Here is a 22,999-nt window from a genome sequence, read left to right on the forward strand (position 1 = left end):
TTCATTACCTTCATACAGTCTTTAAAAAATGATAATGGAATGTCAAAAAAACCTGGGAAACTTTTTTTATAAGGATCTTTAAGCACTTGTGATTCTGAATAGAAACAACATAAACGTTTCAAATAAAAATAATTGTCTGTACAATTTTTCCGCTTATATGTATACTGGTTTGAGTAGAGCTTGTAATCGGTGAGCGACAGGAATGTCACGGCTTATCGTCATTATATCACACTCGAGGACGCTCCCGTTGCTATTACTGGAAGCAGTTATGCATAGCTCCCATACATGACCCAAATTTTTTTATTAACCTATGAGCTTCATCACTTAATGATCGGACACCGGTAGCATTTTATGTCATTTTGACGTCCAGCGTAATGACTAATATGGATAAGCCTATGTTGTTCAAAATAAAACCACATGTTGTTATGGATAAACAATTCAGTTATTCCGTTGTACGTGTTCAATTGATGGATAAAATAGTGATGGGAATGTCAATTAGACAAGTGCAAGACAAGAGTTGACGTAGACACATTCGTTCGATAGATAATTAATAAGTGGCCTGTACTTCATAATCTAATCATAATAGAAATGTTAAAACCTCGATAAAAAAATTAATAGGTGTATAAATTCTGTACAAAATTAAAAAAAATCATATCCATGTAACACTTACGTCGGAAAAATGCTACCGGTGTCCGATTATTGTTCATCACCTATGTCTTTGAGTAATTCTAAGTATTTATAGTCTGGGAGGCAATAAGAAGCGTGCGTCTAGTCGGGGAGGGCGGGATACAAAGATGGCCGCCACCCGTCATCTTTAAAAAAAATCTATTCTGGTCCTGGTGGCTACTAGGGCATCATTTTCGTATAAACCGAAGACGTAGAATTCCTTGCTGATATTTGTTTTTTCAGTTTCATAGTAGCTTTACAGGAAAAAAGGTAAAAAACGTAATAAGGTGAAAATTTTGGTTGGAAATTTTTGTATAGCGACCAAAAATATCATACAAGAAATACTATAATAAAGCGCCATCCATGCAAAATCGAAAAAAAATACATTTTTAATAATGTTCTAATACAAAAAGATGGTGAAAAAATATATTAAACCACAGCGCGAGTAACTGGCCGCGCGCCAGACGGCGTAAATCTTACAAAAAATGGTCGAGTACGAGTACCTATGTGCTTATGCTTACATTGTTAAATTTTATCATATATAATTACACAAACGGGTATACCGCGATATAATTTCATTGTTTTACCTTAAATTCCGACGTTTCAGCCGTTTGTATAATTAAATATGTGTACAAAACGCGAGAGTTTAAAGTGTTAAATTTTATGATGCCAAAATAAAATATTTTTACAGTTTAATCGCAAAAATCGTTGCAACTGCATTAAAAGAAAATTAAAGTGCACAGAGTTATGTCTGTGTACCGGAAACTGCGGCCATTAAATTGTTTTATAAAAATATATAGAAAGTATTTTATTTTGGCATCATAAAATTTAACACTTTAAACTCTGGCGTTTTGTACACATTTAATTATACAAACGGCTGAAACGTCGGAATTTAAGGTAAATCAATGAAATTATATCGCGGTAGACCAGTTTGTGTAATTAAATATGATAAAATTTAACAATGTAAGCATAAGCACATAGGTACTCGTACTCGACCATTTTTTGTAAAATAAACGCCGCCTAGCGAGAGTCCAACTACCCGCGCTGCCCGGTCATTTAATAATTTTTTCACCATCTTTATGCAGTAGGATACCTATTATTAAACGTATATATTTTTAGAATCTGCATAAATTGCGCTTTATTATAATAGTATTTTTTGTATGATATTTTTGGTCACTATACAAAAGTTATTAACTTATTAGCTCTCAAAGCAAAAAATTCCAAACAAAATTTTGACCTTTTTAATGAAACTGAAATATATATCATTTTAATCCCTTGTAACACAAACTACTATTGATACCGTGTGACACATACTGCTTTTCACATCAACTATGAGGAAATTGTTGTTCCAAAATATGTATTATTTGACCAAAAAAAAAATATTATGCAAGAAAGAAAAAATCGTGTCCTAGATCAGAAAAGTACAACTTTGATCCCTCCTAGCAGGGAAGAAAAGTGCCACTTTGATCCCTCCTAGCGGGGAAGAAAAAGCCCTTTTTCGAATAGGTGATGTGAAAAATTCTTTCGTCTTGGGCGTTAACACTTGAATCCCTCATTACGCTCAGGATTCAATGTACGCCCTTGACGGAAATATATCATTTTGATCCCTTGTAACACAAACTACTATTTTTTAAAGATGACGGGTGGCGGCCATCTTTGTACCCCGCCCTCCCCGACTAGACGCACGCTTCTTATTGCCTCCCAGACTATAAATGCTTAGAATTACTGAAATATCATTTGTGATGATTGATGAAGCTCATAAGCTCATAGCTTAATAATTTTTTCACCACACCAGCTTGAAAAGGCTTACTTTGCACTTCAAAAACTGATAGCAAAGTTGCATTTTATTCACATGTGAGGCAAAGTAATCAAATGCAAATTCTGAGTTGTTTTGTTATGTTTGCTGGTAGAATTTACTTTTAAATGATGATTTTGGATGATAAATATTTAATAACATTCATTTGGATTTGGTTGGGTTTGATTTTGTTTGATATTTTACATTTAATATTTGCTTCGGGTCGGTGTGATGAAAATTTTTGTGTTTCACTCAGGGGCAAATTTTGTTTAACCCTCGTGCTTTGAAACCCTCGCAACGCTCAAGATTCCATTTTTCGAACCACTCGCTACGCTCGTGGTTCAATTTTGGAATCTTTCGCTTGCTCGGGTATCAATATTAGCACGAGCGGTTAAACAACAACTTTGCCCCCTTGTAAAACAAATAACTATTTTTTTGGGTCAACTTCATATCTGCTCTCACTATACATATTTATGCAATTTTAGAAATAGACATGGCGTAATGTTGTAGGAATTTTCCACGCGAAGGGCTATATATTTTCCATAATAGCGAATGTATGAATTCATACTAAACACTAATCAATATTTAAACAGGCCCTAAGGCAAGTGTACACGCTCGTAGGGGCCTTATCAGAAAAAAACAAATCCAAACCCAAGTTATGAGGGTTAAAAAAAACGACGAAGCGCTTCGAGAAAAGGTAGATAGTGCCCTTGCGCTTCGCTTTGCCCCCAGATTATTGATTATCTCCGAAATGGAGTTAATAAGAATACCGGTGTCTTTGAAAAAGTTACTTGATTTAAGCTCAGGAATGAACCCTTGAAATTAACGGAAATTAAAAAAAAAACCCTGTTAATGATATCTATTTCAGTTTTTAATCGACAATCAGTTGAAACCGAGAAAATGAGCTGGAAATATTTGAAATTTGAATTGGTTGTTGTAAGCGAATGTTTAAAGATTTGACATGACAATAGGGAATATTACGCAAAACTCTGCGTAGAGGGCGTTACTAGGTCAATCACATGGCCTACCGTGAAACACGACACTCGAAAGTTCGGTTTCTGCCTCTCTATCACCAGGCGTGGCTCACTCCGTGATTTCGTCGCTTTGCAACAGGTTGCTACAAGTACATCCGTTCCACACCAATTTTGGTGGCTAGCCATAAGCCGCGCGTGGCGCTGTCGCCACCTAGCGGCCATATCTGTCCTGATCGTAACAGACGCGTTTTATTAGAGAGTGAGTCTTCTGTACCTAGTACTATTATTTATTCTGTGCTATCACTCTTGCCTATTCGATCGATAGAGGGGCAGATAAAGAAATTTCGATTTTCGCGTTTCGCGGTAGGCCACCTATAAACAAACCGCCTCGATGCATCAATGTCATAGTGAAAGCTTGTCAAAAAACTGTTTAAGGCCTAGTATGTATAAGTTACTCTATGGTTTACTAAACACATTAGTGCTGCACTCTGGCGGCAGAACATTGCAGTAATAATCCCAATCAAATAGGTTATATATTGTGTACATACTTGGTGTCAGTGGGCTCCTCCCTTGTCGCCGGCGCGTCGCTGGCGAGCGGGGCGGGCAGCAGCGGCGCCTTGTCCTCCTCGTCGTCGGAGAGCTTGTCTTTCTTGCGTTTCTTCTTTTTAGACGACTTGTCGCTCTCCGAGCCGGGGCCGCGGTATTCGTACTGAAAACGATAAGTGTATTTTAAAGACGTACTATTATAAATAAATAAATAAAATAAAAATAAAAAAGCCTTTATTTCCAAAATTGCATATTGGTTAGTAAGTTTCTTATAGCTAGTAGTTAGTGTTAAGTTTATGTATGTTATTTACTATTTACTTATTTAATTTGGACCCCTCTTCGAGTGGACGTATTATTACTACAGTGTAAAAAGTAACAGTGGACCGACTTCTTTGTTGTTTGCGTAAATACCGACACCGCACAAGAACACAGTAGGGTTGTCACAGACTTTTAGACACCAACACAAACATACCAAACATTTCAAAATAGACACGCCAGCCCTGTAAGTAGTACCCAGCTACTAACAATGGCGATGTATGCAGATCGGGTGGGCGCGATCCACCCCTCGGCCCTCCCACCCCGCACGATTGCCCTGTCTTCGTTGAATGACTGTATTGTTTTGACTGTGCTATTACGTACTAGACTCTGACAACTCTAACTTTGCACAAACTTGGCAGGAAGAACGCATACTCCCTATACACTCCATAGTTGACGTAGCACTTAGCATGAAAACAGCGTGGTCCGTATCTAAAAATAATCAACGCCAAGACACCTCAAGGATTACACTGGATGCGTGAGCGTTGTAATATACAGATCCTTATGAGAGTCGGCACACCGCTTGCGTGACGTGTGCGTGCGCAACTCCAACATTTTAGCGCAAGCGCAGGTGCACGTCTACGCTACGTAAACGCAGGCAGTGTGTTCTGGCCTGTATTCAGTAACATCATTATAACTGCATCTGCTACTCGTGAGAACGTAAAGCTTCATCGCGCGGTTTAAGTAAACTTTGTATACATCTTCAACCGCTGTACAAACAGCAACACTCCTAACTGTACATCGGTGGACCTTATTACAAAAGGCATAAGGTACACCGATGTACAGTTAACAGTGTGAGCGATGGTATACATCAAAACATCCTATTAACATTAAAGCGTTTGCTACATAAAGAGTTTTAGAATTGAAGGATCCGTGACCTTCATTCCGCGCCATATGGGACTAGATAATAATCATAATAATTCCTTGTTGCACAATAGTCACAGTATAAGGAAGGTATGTAAAATGAAAATTATGATTGTTTGATTTATTCTATTCTATTCTATTATTGTTATTTTATATTGAAATAATTATTTTATTACTTGTATAATTTGTATTTTATTTTGACTTGTAAAATGTACTTTTATTTTACCAATAAAAATCTGTATTTTGTATTCTGGTGTCTTTTTGACCAGTGCCCTGTTTATCAAAAGCTTGTAACTTGTAATACAAGTGAAAGTGCCTTTTTGACAGCTATTGTTAGAAAAGGACTTCCACTTGTATTACAAGTTACAAGCTTTTGATAAACAGGGCACAGTAGTCCAACTTCGAACATTTTATTTTATAAACCCCGTTCGAAACTCAAAATCTCGGACGCATTAGCTCGCCGGCGACGGTCCGCCCGGGCGCGCTCCTTAGAAAAACTGACTGCTTAAATCTGTCGCGTCGTCACTTGTTTTTACCCAAGATCCGCTCGTTTTTAGGGTTCCGTACCCAAAGGGTAAAAACGGGATCCTATTATTAAAGACTCCATTGTCCGTCTGTGATCTACTAACAAAGCCCTTTCATTTGGTACCCCACATGGTATGTTTAAGAGAAAATAAAAAAAAAGTTTGTACTGCCGACTTTATGACGTCACAGCAACTACCCCCGCCACTTTCGCGCTTGTCATCTCATATATTTGTGTTCAGGGTATTACACTGAATGCATCGATACCATATTCACCCATATCCGAGACGACATGAACGAAAATCGATTTCTAAAAGACTTTTCTTTCGCTGACCGCATTACTAGAGGTTGGACATTTATTTTGTGGCTAATAACGTGAAGAGTTATGTACAAGAAGCTTGCTACGCTTATTTCGATGATGGGTACGCATACCATACGTGGTCGGTACGCACATTTGTTGGCTGCGTAGGCTAGCCACACTAGGCGTGGCTCACTCCGCGATTTCTCACTTCGCGTCGCTACAAGTACATGCGGCCCACACCAATTTTGGTGTCTAGCCATAGTAGTTGCTGCGCACCTCTACGGAACGTAGTACTATTATTTATTGTGGTTGCGACGTTAGCAGCTACACTAGACAGAACACCACGAGCATGGCCAGCTATGATCACTCACCTTATACAGTGTCCAGAAGGAGGCGAAGAACCCCACATCCTCGGTCAGGTTGGGTAGCAGCCAGAGATGGTGCCGCGACAACGTTAGCAGCCACACTAGACAGAGAACCACTACGCGAACTACGGCCATCTATGATCACTCACCTTATACAGCGGCCAAAAGGAGGCGAAGAACCCCACATCCTCGGTCAGGTTGGGTAGCAGCCAGAGATGGTGCCGCGACAACGTTAGCAGCCACACTAGACAGAACACGACCAGCTATGAGCAGGAACTCACCTTATACAGCGGCCAGAAGGAGGCGAAGAACCCCACATCCTCAGTCAGGTTGGTTAGCAGTCAGAGATGGTGCCGCGACAACGTTAGCAGCTATGAGCAGGAACTCACCTTATACAGCGGCCAGAAGGAGGCGAAGAACCCCACATCCTCAGTCAGGTTGGTTAGCAGCCAGAGATGGTGCCGCGACAACGTTAGCAGCCACACTAGACAGAACACGACCAGCTATGAGCAGGAACTCACCTTATACTGCGGCCAGAAGGAGGCGAAGAACCCCACATCCTCGATCAGGTTGGGTAGCAGCCAGAGATGGTGCCGCGACAACGTTAGCAGCCACACTAGACAGAGCACGACCAGCTATGAGCAGGAACTCACCTTATACAGCGGCCAGAAGGAGGCGAAGAACCCCACGTCCTCGGTCAGGTTGGGTAGCAGCCAGAGATGGTGCCGCGACAACGTTAGCAGCCACACTAGACAAAACACCACCACGCGCAGTACGGCCAGAGCGATGATAAGCACCAGGAACGCGGCGGCCGCGATCGATAAGTAGTATACGCCTTTTCTGTAATACGAAAAAAAACTAAATAAAAACAATGTTCCTTAAATTTGGAATTTTCAATTTGGCTTAACAGAGGTTGTACCCCTCCCTACCTTTTTCCTTCTCCCTATCTTCCCCCCCCCCCCCCCCCCCCTTACCTTCCCCGATTTCGGAGTTGGCCCCATAGTAAAAGTTGTTAAGTATGACCTACAAATTCACCACGCAGTTTGGTCAGAAATAACAATTTCACCCTGTATAGGGACCGTGCGCGTTGGAGGGTCTGCCATCTTGTGGCCTGAATCGGAAACATATGTGCATATGTACATTGCCAAAGCAAGTACTACCATCTACCGTTCTCGTCGGTACGTTTCCTTGTGCATAGTAGGTTCTGCCATCTTGTTGGCTACATCGGAAGCTTAAACGACACAATTACGCCTCGCGCCAAAAATCTGACGACTCCTATGCTGCCCCCTATAGTTCATGCACGGGGCCTAATTCTCTCCCTCCCTCTCTCTTTGTTGTCCTTGTCTAGTGTCCTATACAACAGATTTAGTATCTCACCTGACAGTAGCGGGCCACAGCGGGAACATGCAGACGCCGATGGTCCCGAACACGACCAGCGCGCCGCACACCCAGTAGTACCACGGCATGGGGTCGTATATCCACACGTAGGCGTCCAAAGTGTCCAGGAATACTTGCTCCATGTGCATTTCTAGCCGGATCTTGCGTTTCTTCTTCTCTTTCTCTTTGTTGTCCTTGTCTTGTGTCCTATACAACAGATTTAGTATCTCACCTGACAGTAGCGGGCCACAGCGGGAACATGCAGACACCGATGGTCCCGAACACGACCAACGCCCCGCACACCCAGTAGTACCACGGCATGGGGTCGTATATCCACACGTAGGCGTCCAAAGTGTCCAGGAATACTTGCTCCATGTGCATTTCTAGCCGGATCTTGCGTTTCTTCTTCTCTTTCTCTTTGTTGTCCTTGTCTTGTGTCCTATACAACAGATTTAGTATCTCACCTGACAGTAGCGGGCCACAGCGGGAACATGCAGACACCGATGGTCCCGAACACGACCAACGCCCCGCACACCCAGTAGTACCACGGCATGGGGTCGTATATCCACACGTAGGCGTCCAAAGTGTCCAGGAATACTTGCTCCATGTGCATTTCTAGCCGGATCTTGCGTTTCTTCTTCTCTTTCTCTTTGTTGTCCTTGTCTTGTGTCCTATACAACAGATTTAGTATCTCACCTGACAGTAGCGGGCCACAGCGGGAACATGCAGACACCGATGGTCCCGAACACGACCAACGCCCCGCACACCCAGTAGTACCACGGCATGGGGTCGTATATCCACACGTAGGCGTCCAAAGTGTCCAGGAATACTTGCTCCATGTGCATTTCTAGCCGGATCTTGCGTTTCTTCTTCTCTTTCTCTTTGTTATCCTTGTCTTGTGTCCTATACAACAGATTTAGTATCTCACCTGACAGTAGCGGGCCACAGCGGGAACATGCAGACACCGATGGTCCCGAACACGACCAACGCCCCGCACACCCAGTAGTACCACGGCATGGGGTCGTATATCCACACGTAGGCGTCCAAAGTGTCCAGGAATACTTGCTCCATGTGCATTTCTAGCCGGATCTTGCGTTTCTTCTTCTCTTTCTCTTTGTTGTCCTTGTCTTGTGTCCTATACAACAGATTTAGTATCTCACCTGACAGTAGCGGGCCACAGCGGGAACATGCAGACACCGATGGTCCCGAACACGACCAACGCCCCGCACACCCAGTAGTACCACGGCATGGGGTCGTATATCCACACGTAGGCGTCCAAAGTGTCCAGGAATACTTGCTCCATGTGCATTTCTAGCCGGATCTTGCGTTTCTTCTTCTCTTTCTCTTTGTTGTCCTTGTCCTTGCCGTCTTTTGTGTCCTGTAGAATAAATAGATAAATATATTTCTTATAAATAGAATTCACACTTGCTTTAACGCGATGTTCGAAAAAAATCCTTTAAACTTTGTTATTTTTATAACATTTTTTAGGTTTAAACTTAAATAAGATAACACATTTACGCGGATCCCAACCCCGATCATGTGTAATGAGTCTTATTCGAATCGTAGATCTGTCTGATGATAATACAAGACAGCGCTAATAGCACTATAACTCCTTTTGTTACTCTTTTTTTTGCAAATTAATTATTATGAATGATAAATATAATATGTAGGTAATAATGAACTATAAAAAGACAATAGGTCATAATATTACAGATACAAAAAATACATTATTTTTTATATGTTGTTACTGCAGTAGAAATACATGTAAGTACTTATATCAACATACGCACTGGCTTGCCGTGCTCCGAAGGCGAATAATACAACAAGTGTTATATCTATACATTATGCTTGAGTCCTGCTCCTTATGTAAAGAAAAAACCGGCCAAGTGCGAGTCGGACTCGCGCACGAAAGGTTCCGTACCATTACGCAAAAAACGGCAAAAAATCACGTTTGTTGTATGGGAGCCCCACTTAAATATGTATTATATTCTGTTTTTTTGTATTTGTTGTTATAGCGGCAACAGAAATACATCAACTGTGAAAATTTCAACTGGCTAGCTATCACAGTTCTCGAGTTACAGCCTGGTGACAGACAGACGGACAGCGGATGGTCCCGTTTTTACCCTTTGGGTACGGAACCCTAAAAACGATTAGCTTTGGCCTAGTGTCGAGTAGATGGCATTAATATTAATATTTAACAAGTTAACACATATCAGTGAAAGAATAAGGATCAAAGTCAAATGGCGTTCTAACAGTGTTAATCTTCTGTCGAAAGATGGCAGTAAATTTACAGTGGCTACATAATTTACTTTGACAATCCGCCTCTATACACTCTATTCTCTTTGCCCGTACTTTCTTTATTAGTATAACCTATGTATGTATCTACCTATAGTTGTATAATATCATTGGGTATTCTTACCTTTCCCTCACTCGCGCTGACCTGACTCTTCTCGTCCTTTTCATCGCCACTCTTGTTTTTATCCGCATCCTTCTTCTTCTTGCCTTTTAACTCCTGTTCGGTCACTGGTACCTGAATCAATAATGAAATTAAATATTTTTAACTTTAAAAAAATTAAGACCCATAGATTATCTCTTAAAACTAGCATACATATAGACAACGAAAGCTCTACAATCCTTTCTTCTGTCGCTGCATTAGAGCTGATTTAGACGGCGCGCGAACTCGCATGCGATTTTAGTTACATTGCGGACTGTTCAAACCGACCGATCGAAAACCGCAATGTAATAAAACTCGCATGCGAGTTCTCGCATCGTCTAAATGAGCCCTTAGACAATTGAGTTTATAACTACATAATTATACGCAGAAAATAATATACTTTTTTATTTTAAAACTAAATTTCGAACGCACGGAATTTGGAACCTAAATGATTGCGCCATGAACTTTGTGCTATACAAGCGACCAGCGGCGCGTTCGGCGGCGTGCAGCATTGCGTCGAGCATCCAAGGAATTTGAGCAGCGTTCACTGAGGCCGCTCGCTATGTGTGTACTGTCACCTGACGGGATTGTTATGCCATTTAGGGCTCTTGCTAAATTGGAAATTCTATAAGTATTGAACAACAAATTTAGCTCGAGCCGCGTTGTGAAGATTGGATTCTTGCCTGTCGCGCATTTTGACGACAGATTGGTTCAGGTAACAGACAGACAGAAGTATCTTACCTTCTTAGCCCTGTGGAAGAGTTTGTGCAGTAGCATCTGGTGCAAGTAGTCTGTGACCTCGAGCCGCGTTGTGAAGATGGGATTCTTGCCTGTCGCCCGTTTTGACGACAGATTGGTTCAGGTAACAGACAGACAGAAGGACCTTACCTTCTTAGCCCTGTGGAAGAGTTTGTGGAGTAGCATCTGGTGCAAGTAGTCTGTGACCTCGAGCCGCGTTGTGAAGATGGGATTCTTACCTGTCGACCATTTTGACGACATATTGGTTCAGCGGTGAAGAGGTAACAGACAGATGAGTATCTTACCTTCTTAGCCCTGTGGAAGAGTTTGTGCAGCAGCATCTGGTGCAAGTAATCTGTGACCTCGAGCCGCGTTGTGAAGATGGGATTCTTGTCTGTCGTCCATTTTGACGACAGATTGGTTCAGGTAACAGACAGACAGAAGGATCTTACCTTCTTAGCCCTGTGGAAGAGTTCGTGTAACAGCATCTGGTGCAAGTAATCTGTGACCTCGAGCCTCGTTGTGAAGATGGGATTCTTGCCTGTCGCCCATTTTGACGAGAGATTGCTTCAGGTACAAACAGACAGACATAAGTATCTTACCTTCTTAGCCCTGTGGAAGAGTTTGTGCAGCAGCACCTGGTGCATGTAATCTGTGACCTCGAGCTTCGTGAAAATTGGATTCTTGCCTGTCGCCCATTTTGACGTCAGACTGGTTCAGGTAACAGACAGACAGAAGTATCTTACCTTCTTAGCCCTGTGGAAGAGTTTGTGCAGCAGCATCTGGTGCAAGTAATCTGTGACCTTAATCCGCGATGTGAAGATTGGATTCTTGCCCGTCGCCCATTTTGACGACATATTGGTTCAGGTAACAGACAGACAGCAGGACCTTACCTTCTTAGCCCTGTGGAAGAGTTTGTGCAGCAGCATCTGGTGCAAGTAATTTGTGACCTTAATCCGCGTTATGAAGATTGGATTCCTGCCTGTCGCGCATTTTGACGACAGATTGGTTCAGGTAACAGAAAGACAGACAGAAGAATCTTACCTTCTTAGCCCTGTGGAAGAGTTTGTGCAGCAGCATCTGGTGCAAGTAGTCTGTGACCTCGAGCCGCGTTGTGAAGATGGGATTCTTGCCTGTCGCCCATTTTGACGTCAGGAGTGCGTCCACGGCTTTCACTCCTGAAAAGATATTTGTGTTATTGTTACTAGTAAGGTATATTAAGGTAATTCCAAATTACTTCCGCTGTCTAATTTGATAGAATTACGGGTGATTTTGGAATTACAATAAATAACTTTTTGTTTTCGGCGCAGTTGGTTTTGAGGTAAATAAAAAAAAGTTAAATGTGCATTTATAGACTTTTTAATTTTGATTAGCCAAAACAAACTTCTTTTCCTATCTCTTATCTTTTGTTTAAATAATAGAATCGGAAATGAAATATACCTCAAATAGTAGGGGAGCCCACGATGCTAAATCGATATTTTCTCGAGCGTCATACAGACCTATTGGAATCGAAATATTAGATGATAAGAAGAAAAAAAAGTTATATAAAGTTTTTTTTCCTTCGAGCCGGAGAGCGTCTACAATTTTTATTTTATTTCGGGAAGGTGGTGGAGGGTTAAAAAATCGTTAAGCAGTTTGTGGGTTTAGTCGTTTTTGTCCTCGTTAATGCTAATTTTTTTCTATAACTTAATATAACACTTATTTGTAGGCATTTTCTTAATCTGACGGACACAAGTTTGACGCCTAATTTTTACATTGAAACCGTCAGATTAAGGAAATGCGTGCAAATAATTATCAGATTTAGTAATAGCACAATTATAGCGTTAATTTGGAGTAATATGACCAAATCCACAATCTGCTTAACAATTTGTTGAATCCCCCACCAACCAAGGGCTCAACATAGATGGCTGAAAGGGGTAAAGGTAGACTACACGGGGTAGCAAGATATCATTGATATCTTAATCTGACGCACTCGAGTAAACACAAAAATCCCCTCTTGGGCTCCCCTACCAAAAATGTATCTGAATACAAATGAGTCGCGACCGTTAAATATTAGACGCCTCAGCCCACAATGATTACATTAAAGTTCCTACTTCTTTCAACAAACAATTTAAAACTAGAGCAAAGCCGACCGCTCCATATAGAGAATTGTAACAGAGGCGCGTGTTATTAAACATTTGCTCCGGCGATCGATAAGATGTGTCCAATCGATTCGAGCTGTTTCTAATATCGATAATTCGATACTCGAATCGGGTTAATCGACACGCATTAGTTTAAACGCAGTTCCATTAAAGGACTGTCAAAAATATACAATGTGTAACTGTAACAAGCCGGTATTCGTTATAGTAAATCATCATCATCTTCCTCGCGTTGTCCCGGCATTTTTGCCACGGCTCATGGAAGCCTGGGGTCCGCTTGGCAACTAATAACAAGAACTGGAGTAGGCACTAGTTTTTACGAAATCGACTGCCATCTGATCTTCCAACCTAGAGGGTTAACTAGGCCTTAATGGGATTAGTCCGGTTTCCTCACGATGTTTTCCTTCACCGAAAAGTGACTGGTAAATATCAAATGATTCGTATGACATAAGTTCCGAAAAAGTCATTGGTTCGAACCCGCGACGCGACCTCCAGATTGAAAGTCGCACGCTCTTACCGCTAGGCCACCGGCGCTCTTTCGTTATAGTAAATAAGTACCTACCTAAATCTAATATTTAATAATGCATTATATCTATGCATCGGTTACCGAAAACATGATGAACATTAGTTTAATAAAATGAATACGAAAGCAAAGAATAAAGCAATCTATTCAATCAAAACAAATTAGTCCAGCAATGATGATCAAAAAAAAATTTATCAAGTGAATGACACGTCCCGTCTCGCGTCTTTAGTAACAAAAAATACAAAAATAAATTTACGAATGAAACGAGTCGCGTTTCTATATCGGGAGTCGTGCCATGGATGCATTTCCTATTTTCGGATTAGCTACTTAGTTTAAAAAGGATTCTGTGACACAGTTTACATGACACGAGGCAACGATTGTACAGAAAAATTTTCAAAAACTAAATGATTAACTTGACCCATATTGATCTGTAGTAACACACGTCTGATACTAAGTCGCTACGGCCCAAATTAAGTTAACATCACACGTGTGATACTAGGGCGCTCCACGGGTTAAGTTCCACGCTGTGACAATTGAACATGTTAACATACCAGTGAAGCACACCATACCACATGATGGTTGAGGAACTTGGTCTTCTTGGTGGGCACGTTGGCCTTCAGCCACTTGGCCACGGAGTACTCCTCGCGCGTCGGCTTCTCTGACTCGGGATCTGTATGAACACAGTAACATACCAGTGAAGTACTCCACATGATGGTTGAGGAACTTGGTCTTCTTGGTGGGCACGTTGGCCTTCAGCCACTTGGCCACGGAGTACTCCTCGCGCGTCGGCTTCTCTGACTCGGGTTCTGTATGAACACAGTAACATACCAGTGAAGTACTCCACGTGATGGTTGAGGAACTTGGTCTTCTTGGTGGGCACGTTGGCCTTCAGCTACTTGGCCACGGAGTACTCGCGCGTCGGCTTCTCTGACTCGGGTTCTGTATGAACACAGTAACATACCAGTGAAGTACTCCACGTGATGGTTGAGGAACTTGGTCTTCTTGGTGGGCACGTTGGCCTTCAGCCACTTGGCCACGGAGTACTCCTCGCGCGTCGGCTTCTCTGACTCGGGAGGCTCCCCGTATTCCTGGAATGGAAATACTTGGTTTCAGAAGACATGCGTAACGCACACTCAGAGGGGCTGCCGCGAAAACCGATATTCGCAAATTGCGGGGATCTTTCTCTTTTACTTCAATAAAGGCGTAATTAGAGTGACAGAGAATGATGCCCGCATTTTGCGAACTTCGATTTTCGCGGTTATAGCCCAGAGCCCGCTTGACGCTGACGCCTACCGCCATACATTATTGAATTACACAAACGGGTCTACCGCGATATAATTTCATTGTTTTTACCTTAAATTCCGACGTTTTAGCTGAATTGCACCAGCTGTGGTCACGGAAAGACTGAACGGAAAGACTGAAACGGTCACAGAAAGACTGGTGCAACTCAGCTGAAACGTCGGAATTTAAGGTAAATGCAATGAAATTATATCGTGGTCGCGGTAGACCCGTTTGTGTAATTAAATATGTATACAAAACGCGAGAGTTTAGTGTTATACACCATACATTAGTTAACTCAAATGTACAATAGCTGTAAAATGGCATAGCCACATTATGAATTAATTAATTCATTAAGTGTCTAAACATCTAACTAAACAATGTTGCAGCCTGGTGTACGTAGATCGGCGTCTCGTTGCCGTCGAGCGTGCACGCTCGGAGCGCGTGTGGCCCTTGGGTTACGGCTCGGCCACGACATTGCGCGATTTGAGACGGCGGCAGCGCTAGCCATAGGTGGAGCAAGACACAGCGATCCGACCTTTGAGATATTTGATATTAAAGGTCCCTATTTTTATTAACGTTTAACAACATTTTTTGATATTTAGAAGTGATTATAATTAAATTTCCCGCGATAATATCTCTTTGAATATTGATCCTAGCGAAAAATTGTACTGAATCTTTCTTGTAGGCAATTTTATACAGTTACTTATGTAATAGAACATTTTTTGCTATGCGCCACCGTTTAAGAGTTATTTACGAAAAACTAAAAAAAGGGAGTACGGGTATATCTCACTTCCGGTCAAGATTTCGATCGGACAACCGGCAAATTCGGATTCAGCGGGGTTTAATTAGGTTAAAAAACCCGGTTGTCAAAAAGTAATATGATTTTCCAGTCGCATCAAGAAGGAGAGCGATTTTGATTTTTTTGTCTAGTCTATGTAGTATATTACAATAAACAAATGCGTACGTCAAGGTTACTTTATATCTACACGACATCATAAGTAGACAAATGTTAATGTAATAATGATAAAGACAAATAATACGGTTAGTAAATCTCATTAATACTGTAAGTAATTTCTTAACCGATTATGATAGAAAATCCTGACATTCTACAGATAAAATACGAGTTGACATATTTTTTAAAAAAAATTTTTTCTTTGTTAGGTACCTACTAATATAGTCTTGTAGACAAAAATATGGATACATACATGGTGTCTGAAATAAATATTTTCATTTTCATTAAAGCCTGAACAGGAATATACATATGATCACGCACCATGTTGCGGAATTTCACTGGAACTATATTTTTCATACCGCTGAACTGTCACCGTGTACCTACATTAGAATAACAGCGCCCTCTTGACAATGATCATATATTACTGGTCATCTTTAAAAGCAAAATGTTAGTTCGTGGACATTATCCTCTAAACATCATTCTTTCTGACACAATAAAAAAAATACATCCTCTATTTTTTGTCCGTTCCAAATCGAACACACCAAACTAACTTACTAACCACAATATATGGTCTCGTAACCAGGCCATAAAAAAATTTAACGCACAACTGTCACAAACTTAATTCTAATCTGCACGTCATCAAACCTAATTGAAATTGAGTCTTAACACAATATGAGTAAAGTTTAATATTGTGCGTTCAAGACGATCTAAACGCGTACGTCAAACAAAAAACCTCCAAATAAAATTGCGTCCTAACACTACGCATATAGAGTTCAATTTTAGTTACAGCTCGGGTGTTCCACTTGCGTACTTGATAGTTGAATAAGCATACTAATGAAACGGTTCAGGTGTGTATCACGATCATTGTCATGGTCAGGTGTTCTACAGTTACGAGTTTGTTACTGTTATATGGTTATTGCGTAATTAAACTAATTAATCGAATAAAAAGGAAGAGATACAAGAAAGAGAGATAGAAGAGAGAGAAGGATAATGTTTTTAGAAGCAATCCGTCCGCGTCGCTTACGATTCTTACGAACATATAATTTTGTTTATAATGTATAAAAACACTAATAATTAAAATATTATGTAGCAGCTTACTGAGTGTTTTTGGAGTGAATCAACTTTTTTTGTGTTGTTATCCTGTCCCGTTGTCCAAGGGATAATACTGGCACACTTGTTCGAAGAGATGTTCTATTAATATGCTTAGTAGATGGCCCATTATAGAAATTGGTTATAATTACCACAGAAATGCATGTTTGATACAATTAAATACCATAAATTCGCTATATGCTCGTTAGAAATCCGAAGTCCTAAGAAACACTACGAAAAATTAATGTTGAGTCACAGAATAAATAATAGACTAGGTACAGATTTACAGAACACTCACTCTCTAACAAAACGCGTCTATTACGATCAGGACAGATATGGCCGCCAGGTGGCGACAGCGCCATGCGCTTATGGCTAGCCACCAAAATTGGTGTGGAACGGATGTACTTTTAGCTACCTGTAGCAAAGCTACGAAATCGCGGAGTGAGCCACGCCTGGTTGAGTCCTAAACCACCCGAACGCGTATTCTCGTGCGATAAACTCGTAAACCTAGACCGATATTAATGCAGTTGAAAACTGCGTTAAGCGAAGGGGGTGATTTTAATAATTCGAGGGTTACTTTACAAGGAAAATTAGCCGAATTACAACGTAAAAATATATCTACTATTCTACTCTATCCAGGTCGACACTAAACCTTTACTTTAATTCTTGACACAAACGGCACAATATTATTTAAAAAAAGACTTACAATTTCAACTTTATAAGGGTCTCCCCAAATATGTCGACGCGCATTCGGCAAAATGCGATAGAAAAAAGCTTTATGTCTGCGTAATAAGAGTGAAAAAGTCGTCGTTCGGTTCGGTTCGTTTCGCTCTTATTGCGCGGACATAAAGCTTTTTCCTATCGGATTTTGCCGAATGCGCGTCGACATATTTGGGGAGACCCTAACACTCTAGAACAAGTCACCTACCAGACAAGCACAAAACTAAAACAAATTCATCCCTTTAAATCAGCGGTCGGCAACCAGCGGCCCGCGAACCTCTCACTTGCGGCCCGCGAGCCTCCCTGGCTATTTTGTATGTAATATTGACAAATGACAATGTCTGATAAAGTCATAAATATTAACAAAGTGCGGCCCGCGTCCACTTCCTTAACTGCTATGTGGCCCTTGGCTGCTAAAAGGTTGCCGACCGCTGCTTTAAATGAACTCCTTAAACATACACAAAACACAAACTAAACTCAGGGGTATTATATAAACACTTCTATCTTTTCGCAACACAGGGGTGTTAAACATTTATAAAAATATAACATAAAACCGGACACTCACATACCACCGTTTAACCATCGCGAGCTTTCACGACCGCTCTCAGGCGCGTTAACTGTGATACTAGTCTAGAGTAGCTGGTGAAAGTACGGAAAGTGGGACATTTAGCCGCTAAGACATGTAGGCGCTTTGAATTGGCGCATAGCGGTCCTGATCTGTCTTTATTTTATTGGATGGTTAGATAAGGAGACATTAAAAGTGTTGTAATTTTTGTTGATTATGACATGGTTCGCTTCGTTTAGAATCTAAAGTTGGTGGGAACACGAGTCTCTTGAGTCTATATTTGAAGACTTCGACTCGTTTTTAGGAGGCTCTGCGCTTAAAATTCAGTCTTTTAAGTAATTCCAAAACGCGTCTTTACATAGAATGCATGAGTTCTGTACACTAGTGTATATTTCATTAGCGCGCTGTTCAAAATCCCATACAAAAATAGACATAACATAACTCAAACGCGAACGCTCGTTACGACATCGAATGAAATTTACAGTAGGGGTTCTGTACACAAATCATACAATAACGCATGTTAATTAAGATAAATAAATTAAATAAATAATTAAATAATTATTATAGGGACATTCTTACACAAATTGACTAAGCCCCACGGTACTTGTGTTGTGGGTACTCAGACAACGATATATATAATATATAAATACTTAAATACATAGAAAACAACCATGACTCAAGAACAAATATCTGTATCATCATACAAATAAATGCCCTTACCAGGATTCGAACCCGGGACCATCGGCTTCATAGGCAGGGTCACTACCCACTAGGCCAGACCGGTCGTCAAGATAAAACCTACTTTCATGAAATCTTTATTGAAAGGATTCAAAAACGACTCGACTATACTTTGGAATTGTCCACTTTGGAAGTGTCTTTCGCGCAAACTATTCAGTTTAGAAAATATATATATTAAAAACCTCAATATAATTTTTGAAGACCTATCCATTGATACCCCACGCGTATGGGTTTGATGAAAAAATTTTTTTTTAGTTTCAGTTCTAAGTATGGGGAACCCCCAAAATTTATTGTTTTTAGGGTTCCGTACCCAAAGGGTAAAACGGGACCCTATTACTAAGACTCCGCTGTCCGTCCGTCCGTCCGTCCGTCCGTCTGTCTGTCACCAGGCTGTATGCAGGCTTACAGTTGAAATTTTCACAGATGATTTTTTTTTTTTTTTTTTTTTTTTTTTTTTTTTTTTTTTTTTTTTTTTTTTTTTTTTTTTTTTTTTTTTTTTTTTTTTTTTTTTGTTTTTTTTTTTTTTTTTTTTTTGTCATTTGCTTTGTTACCATATTGAGAGCTCACACCTAGAAGAGGAGGAATCACTGACTCCCGAGTCACAGGCTTGGACCTAGTTCGGGAGGCAGAGGCTCAACCCCACTACCTAAATGTGTTACAAACCTGATACATCTGTTTTATAATGTTAATACATTTTATAATGTAAAAAACAATGTAATGTTTAAGGTTTAAAAGCAATAAAGATTTTTATTATTTTATTATTATTATTATTATTTCTGTTGCCGCTATAACAACAAATACTAAAAACAGAATAAAATAAAGATTTAAGTGGGGCTCCCATACAACAAACGTGATTTTTGACCGAAGTTAAGCAACGTCGGGCGGGGTCAGTACTTGGATGGGTGACCGTTTTTATAGATAATGGTACGGAACCCTTCGTTTGCGAGTTCGACTCGCACTTGGCCGGTTTCTTTTTTCTATTTTTGTGTGAAAATCTTAATGCGGTTCACAGAATACATCTACTTACCAAGTTTCACCAGTATAGTTCTTATAGTTTCGGAAAAAGTCGCTGTGACATACGGACGGACAGACAGACAGACAGACAGACATGACGAATCCATAAGGGTTCCGTTTTTTGCCATTTGGCTACGGAACCCTAAAAAAAACACAAATACGGAGATACCCCAGAAAAGACCACTCCGGAGATTAAGGACTAGGAGAGCCGACCCCAAATAGAGGAAGGAATAAGGCCTGAAGAAGAAGATATTACTTTGATGCGTGTCGAATGTGGGTCTCGATAGCATAGTAAAATCCTGACCAGTATCTGACTAATATATTAGGTCATTACCTATGAAATTGGCGTTTTGTTCGGAGAATTTCAACGAAACACGAATTTCCATACAATTAATTTTGCGGATTTTTTTTTGATGGCTAATTCAAACCAAACAAAATTTTTCCAGTAATTTTTGACACCTTTAAGGTATGTTTTCAATATCTCCATTTCTTGAAAATTGGTACCATTAGAAAAATATAAGTAATTTTAATACTCGAACCGACAGCACATGAAAAGACCTATTTTCAAGGCTTAATTCTGAACACTTAACAATAAAAAATAACAATTAATTGCTGTCAAGCAGTTTGGCGAAATCATATTGTAGTTTTATTGTAATTGTGTATGTACTTTTGTAAAAAAAAAAAAAACTAGGATCAGACTTATATCTATGAACAAAAACGCCAATTTCATAGGTAAGGACCTAATATGATCATTATCAAGAGGGCGCTGTTATTCTCATGTATAGGGTGACAGTTCAATATAGTATGAAAAAATTAGTTCCAGTGAAATTCCGATCCGAAAGATCATATATTCCTGGTCAGGTTTTAAACATCTGCTAGCCAACCGTGAGTTCTGTGTGCAAGCACCTTTAAAATTGATTGCACTAATGCGCGCATTACACATATTGGACAAGCTGATTACTCTGATAAGAATCGTTACCTACATTGTATGCATGCTATAGGTGAGCTTTGTTTGTAAACATGACAGTCCGCACGTGTTACAGACAAGTCTAAATTAATGCATGCAATTAGGTCGCTCGGAAGAGCGGAATGATAAAAGGAAATTCTTATCCTTTGGAATCAATTTTAGGGTTCCGTACCCAAAGGGTACAAACGGAACCCTATTACTAAGCCTCCGCTGTCCGTCTGTCTGTCTGTCACCAGGCTGTAACTCATGACATGAACCATGATAGCTAATAGACAGTTAAAATTTTCACAGATGAGGTATTTTTGTTGCTAACAAGTACGAAACCCTACCCTCGGTGGGCGAATCTGACTCGCACTTGTCCGGTTTTTTACCATATTTGTAACACATTTTAAAATACGCAGATTATTTTGTATATTCATCCGTTCAATCTATTATGTCAGATTCGATGAATCAACTTGTATCTATGAACAAAGTACCTGCTTATTTCATGGTTAGTGACCACAGATCACGATCAGTATCATTAAGTACTTCCAACCTTGCATAACAGAGTTGTTTTTAAGGTAAAACTCACAAAACGCATGGTACATCGTATACTATAGTTCGTTTTTTTAGCATTAGAAAGAACTTGAAAGACGGTAAGCGATCTCGACATGTCTTTTAATTAGGGATGTACCGACTAGTCGCCGACTAGTCGGGAAAGCCGACTATCCGGCCTCATTTGTAGTCGGCGACTAGTCGGCAAAAATGGCCGATTTGTCGGCACTTTAAAAGTGACAGAAAAACGGGGCAAAAAAAAATAAACAGCAAAAATTTACCATAAGCTTTTCATTTATTTTACCCAAATTCATATTTAGGGTGCTTACGAAAACTTTTGTTCGAATTATTGACCGCTTGGTCGCTTTCTTGTCCGATAGTCCGGTCGTCGTATGAAAATAGTCTTAGGATTTATTTATTGATTTTATTTTTCAGCATTACTATTTATAATAATTATAATATGACGAATAGCGCGACGAAAGGGGTAGAACGGTTGTTTTTTAAGTGCATCTGAACCGAACATAGACAAAACTAATGATCCGGCCGACTAATCGGCCATCCTAGCGCCGATTGGCTAGTCGGCCAGATCAATAGTCGGTATAAAGATCGTATTAGATTCATAATTGTTACATATTTGCCGTAACTTATTTTTAAAATGTGTTTTTCAATTAAAAGACACATCAAGATTGTTTACCTTATTTCTAATGCTAACAAAAACGAACTTTAAGTATATCGGCAGTCACCAAATGACGTTTTATTCTCTTCATTTATTTCAACTCTTAGACTAGGTGATTTATATTATAATATGAATATAAAAGTAAAATATAAAAACACTTACAAAACAATAAAAAATACATATAAACACATATACTTATGAAAGCAAAAGAATGTAAATAATAGTATATGATTCATAATTGTTACATACTTGCCGTGACTTATTTTTCAAAAGTGTATTTCAATAAAAAGACATGTCAGGATTGTTTACCTTTAACAACTTATTGGACATATTATTTTAACTTATAACTTTAACTATAGTTTTTGGCGTTATTATATACCGCGTTTTTTTAGTTTTAGGTTCTTTATGAGGTAAAATTTAGAACTACATAACAAATGTGTCCCGTAAGTAAACATGTACATCTTAGCTTACTAATGCGAAGTTTTTCTTATGATAAAAAAAATCTAAGCAAACACCTGGACCTCTCAGCTTAGGGTGGTATTCCACCTAACCAATCTCTTTGTCCAATGTGTATTGTGTCTCACATTTTGCTTAATGAGATAGTGAGACGGTGGTTTGTGAGATAGGTGGTTTCCTGCATTTTTTTATTCAGATATGGTTTTTAGGGTTCCGTACCCAAAAGGTAAAACGGGACCCTATTACTAAGACTTCGCTGTCCGTCCGTCCGTCCGTCCGTCCGTCCGTCCGTCTGTCTGTCACCAGGCTGTATCTCACGAACCGTGATAGCTAGACAGTTGAAATTTTCACAAATGATGTATTTCTGTTGCCGCTATAACAACAAATACTAAAAACAGAATAAAATAAAGATTTAAGTGAGGCTCCATACAATCTTGCATGGCGTGATC

General features: G+C 40.0%; 1 protein-coding gene and 1 long non-coding RNA gene across 2 annotated transcripts in view; one reads left to right on the forward strand and one right to left on the reverse strand.

The window, feature by feature from the left end:
* The window catches only part of LOC134796425 (translocation protein SEC62), a 33,840-nt gene that overhangs the window by 8,979 nt on the left and 1,862 nt on the right, over window positions 1-22,999 (reverse strand). The window contains exons 2-7 of the mRNA XM_063768628.1: window positions 14,520-14,646; window positions 11,942-12,075; window positions 10,145-10,255; window positions 8,886-9,103; window positions 7,002-7,188; window positions 3,984-4,144 (exon numbers count right to left, since the gene is read on the reverse strand). Coding sequence (XP_063624698.1) covers window positions 3,984-4,144; window positions 7,002-7,188; window positions 8,886-9,103; window positions 10,145-10,255; window positions 11,942-12,075; window positions 14,520-14,646 — 938 coding nt within the window. The remainder of the gene's footprint in view (window positions 1-3,983; window positions 4,145-7,001; window positions 7,189-8,885; window positions 9,104-10,144; window positions 10,256-11,941; window positions 12,076-14,519; window positions 14,647-22,999) is intronic.
* The window catches only part of LOC134796428 (uncharacterized), a 439,520-nt gene that overhangs the window by 3,197 nt on the left and 413,324 nt on the right, over window positions 1-22,999 (forward strand). The window lies entirely within an intron of this gene.

This window comes from Cydia splendana, chromosome 13 (assembly GCF_910591565.1).
Source record: "Cydia splendana chromosome 13, ilCydSple1.2, whole genome shotgun sequence".
Taxonomy (NCBI): domain Eukaryota; kingdom Metazoa; phylum Arthropoda; class Insecta; order Lepidoptera; family Tortricidae; genus Cydia; species Cydia splendana.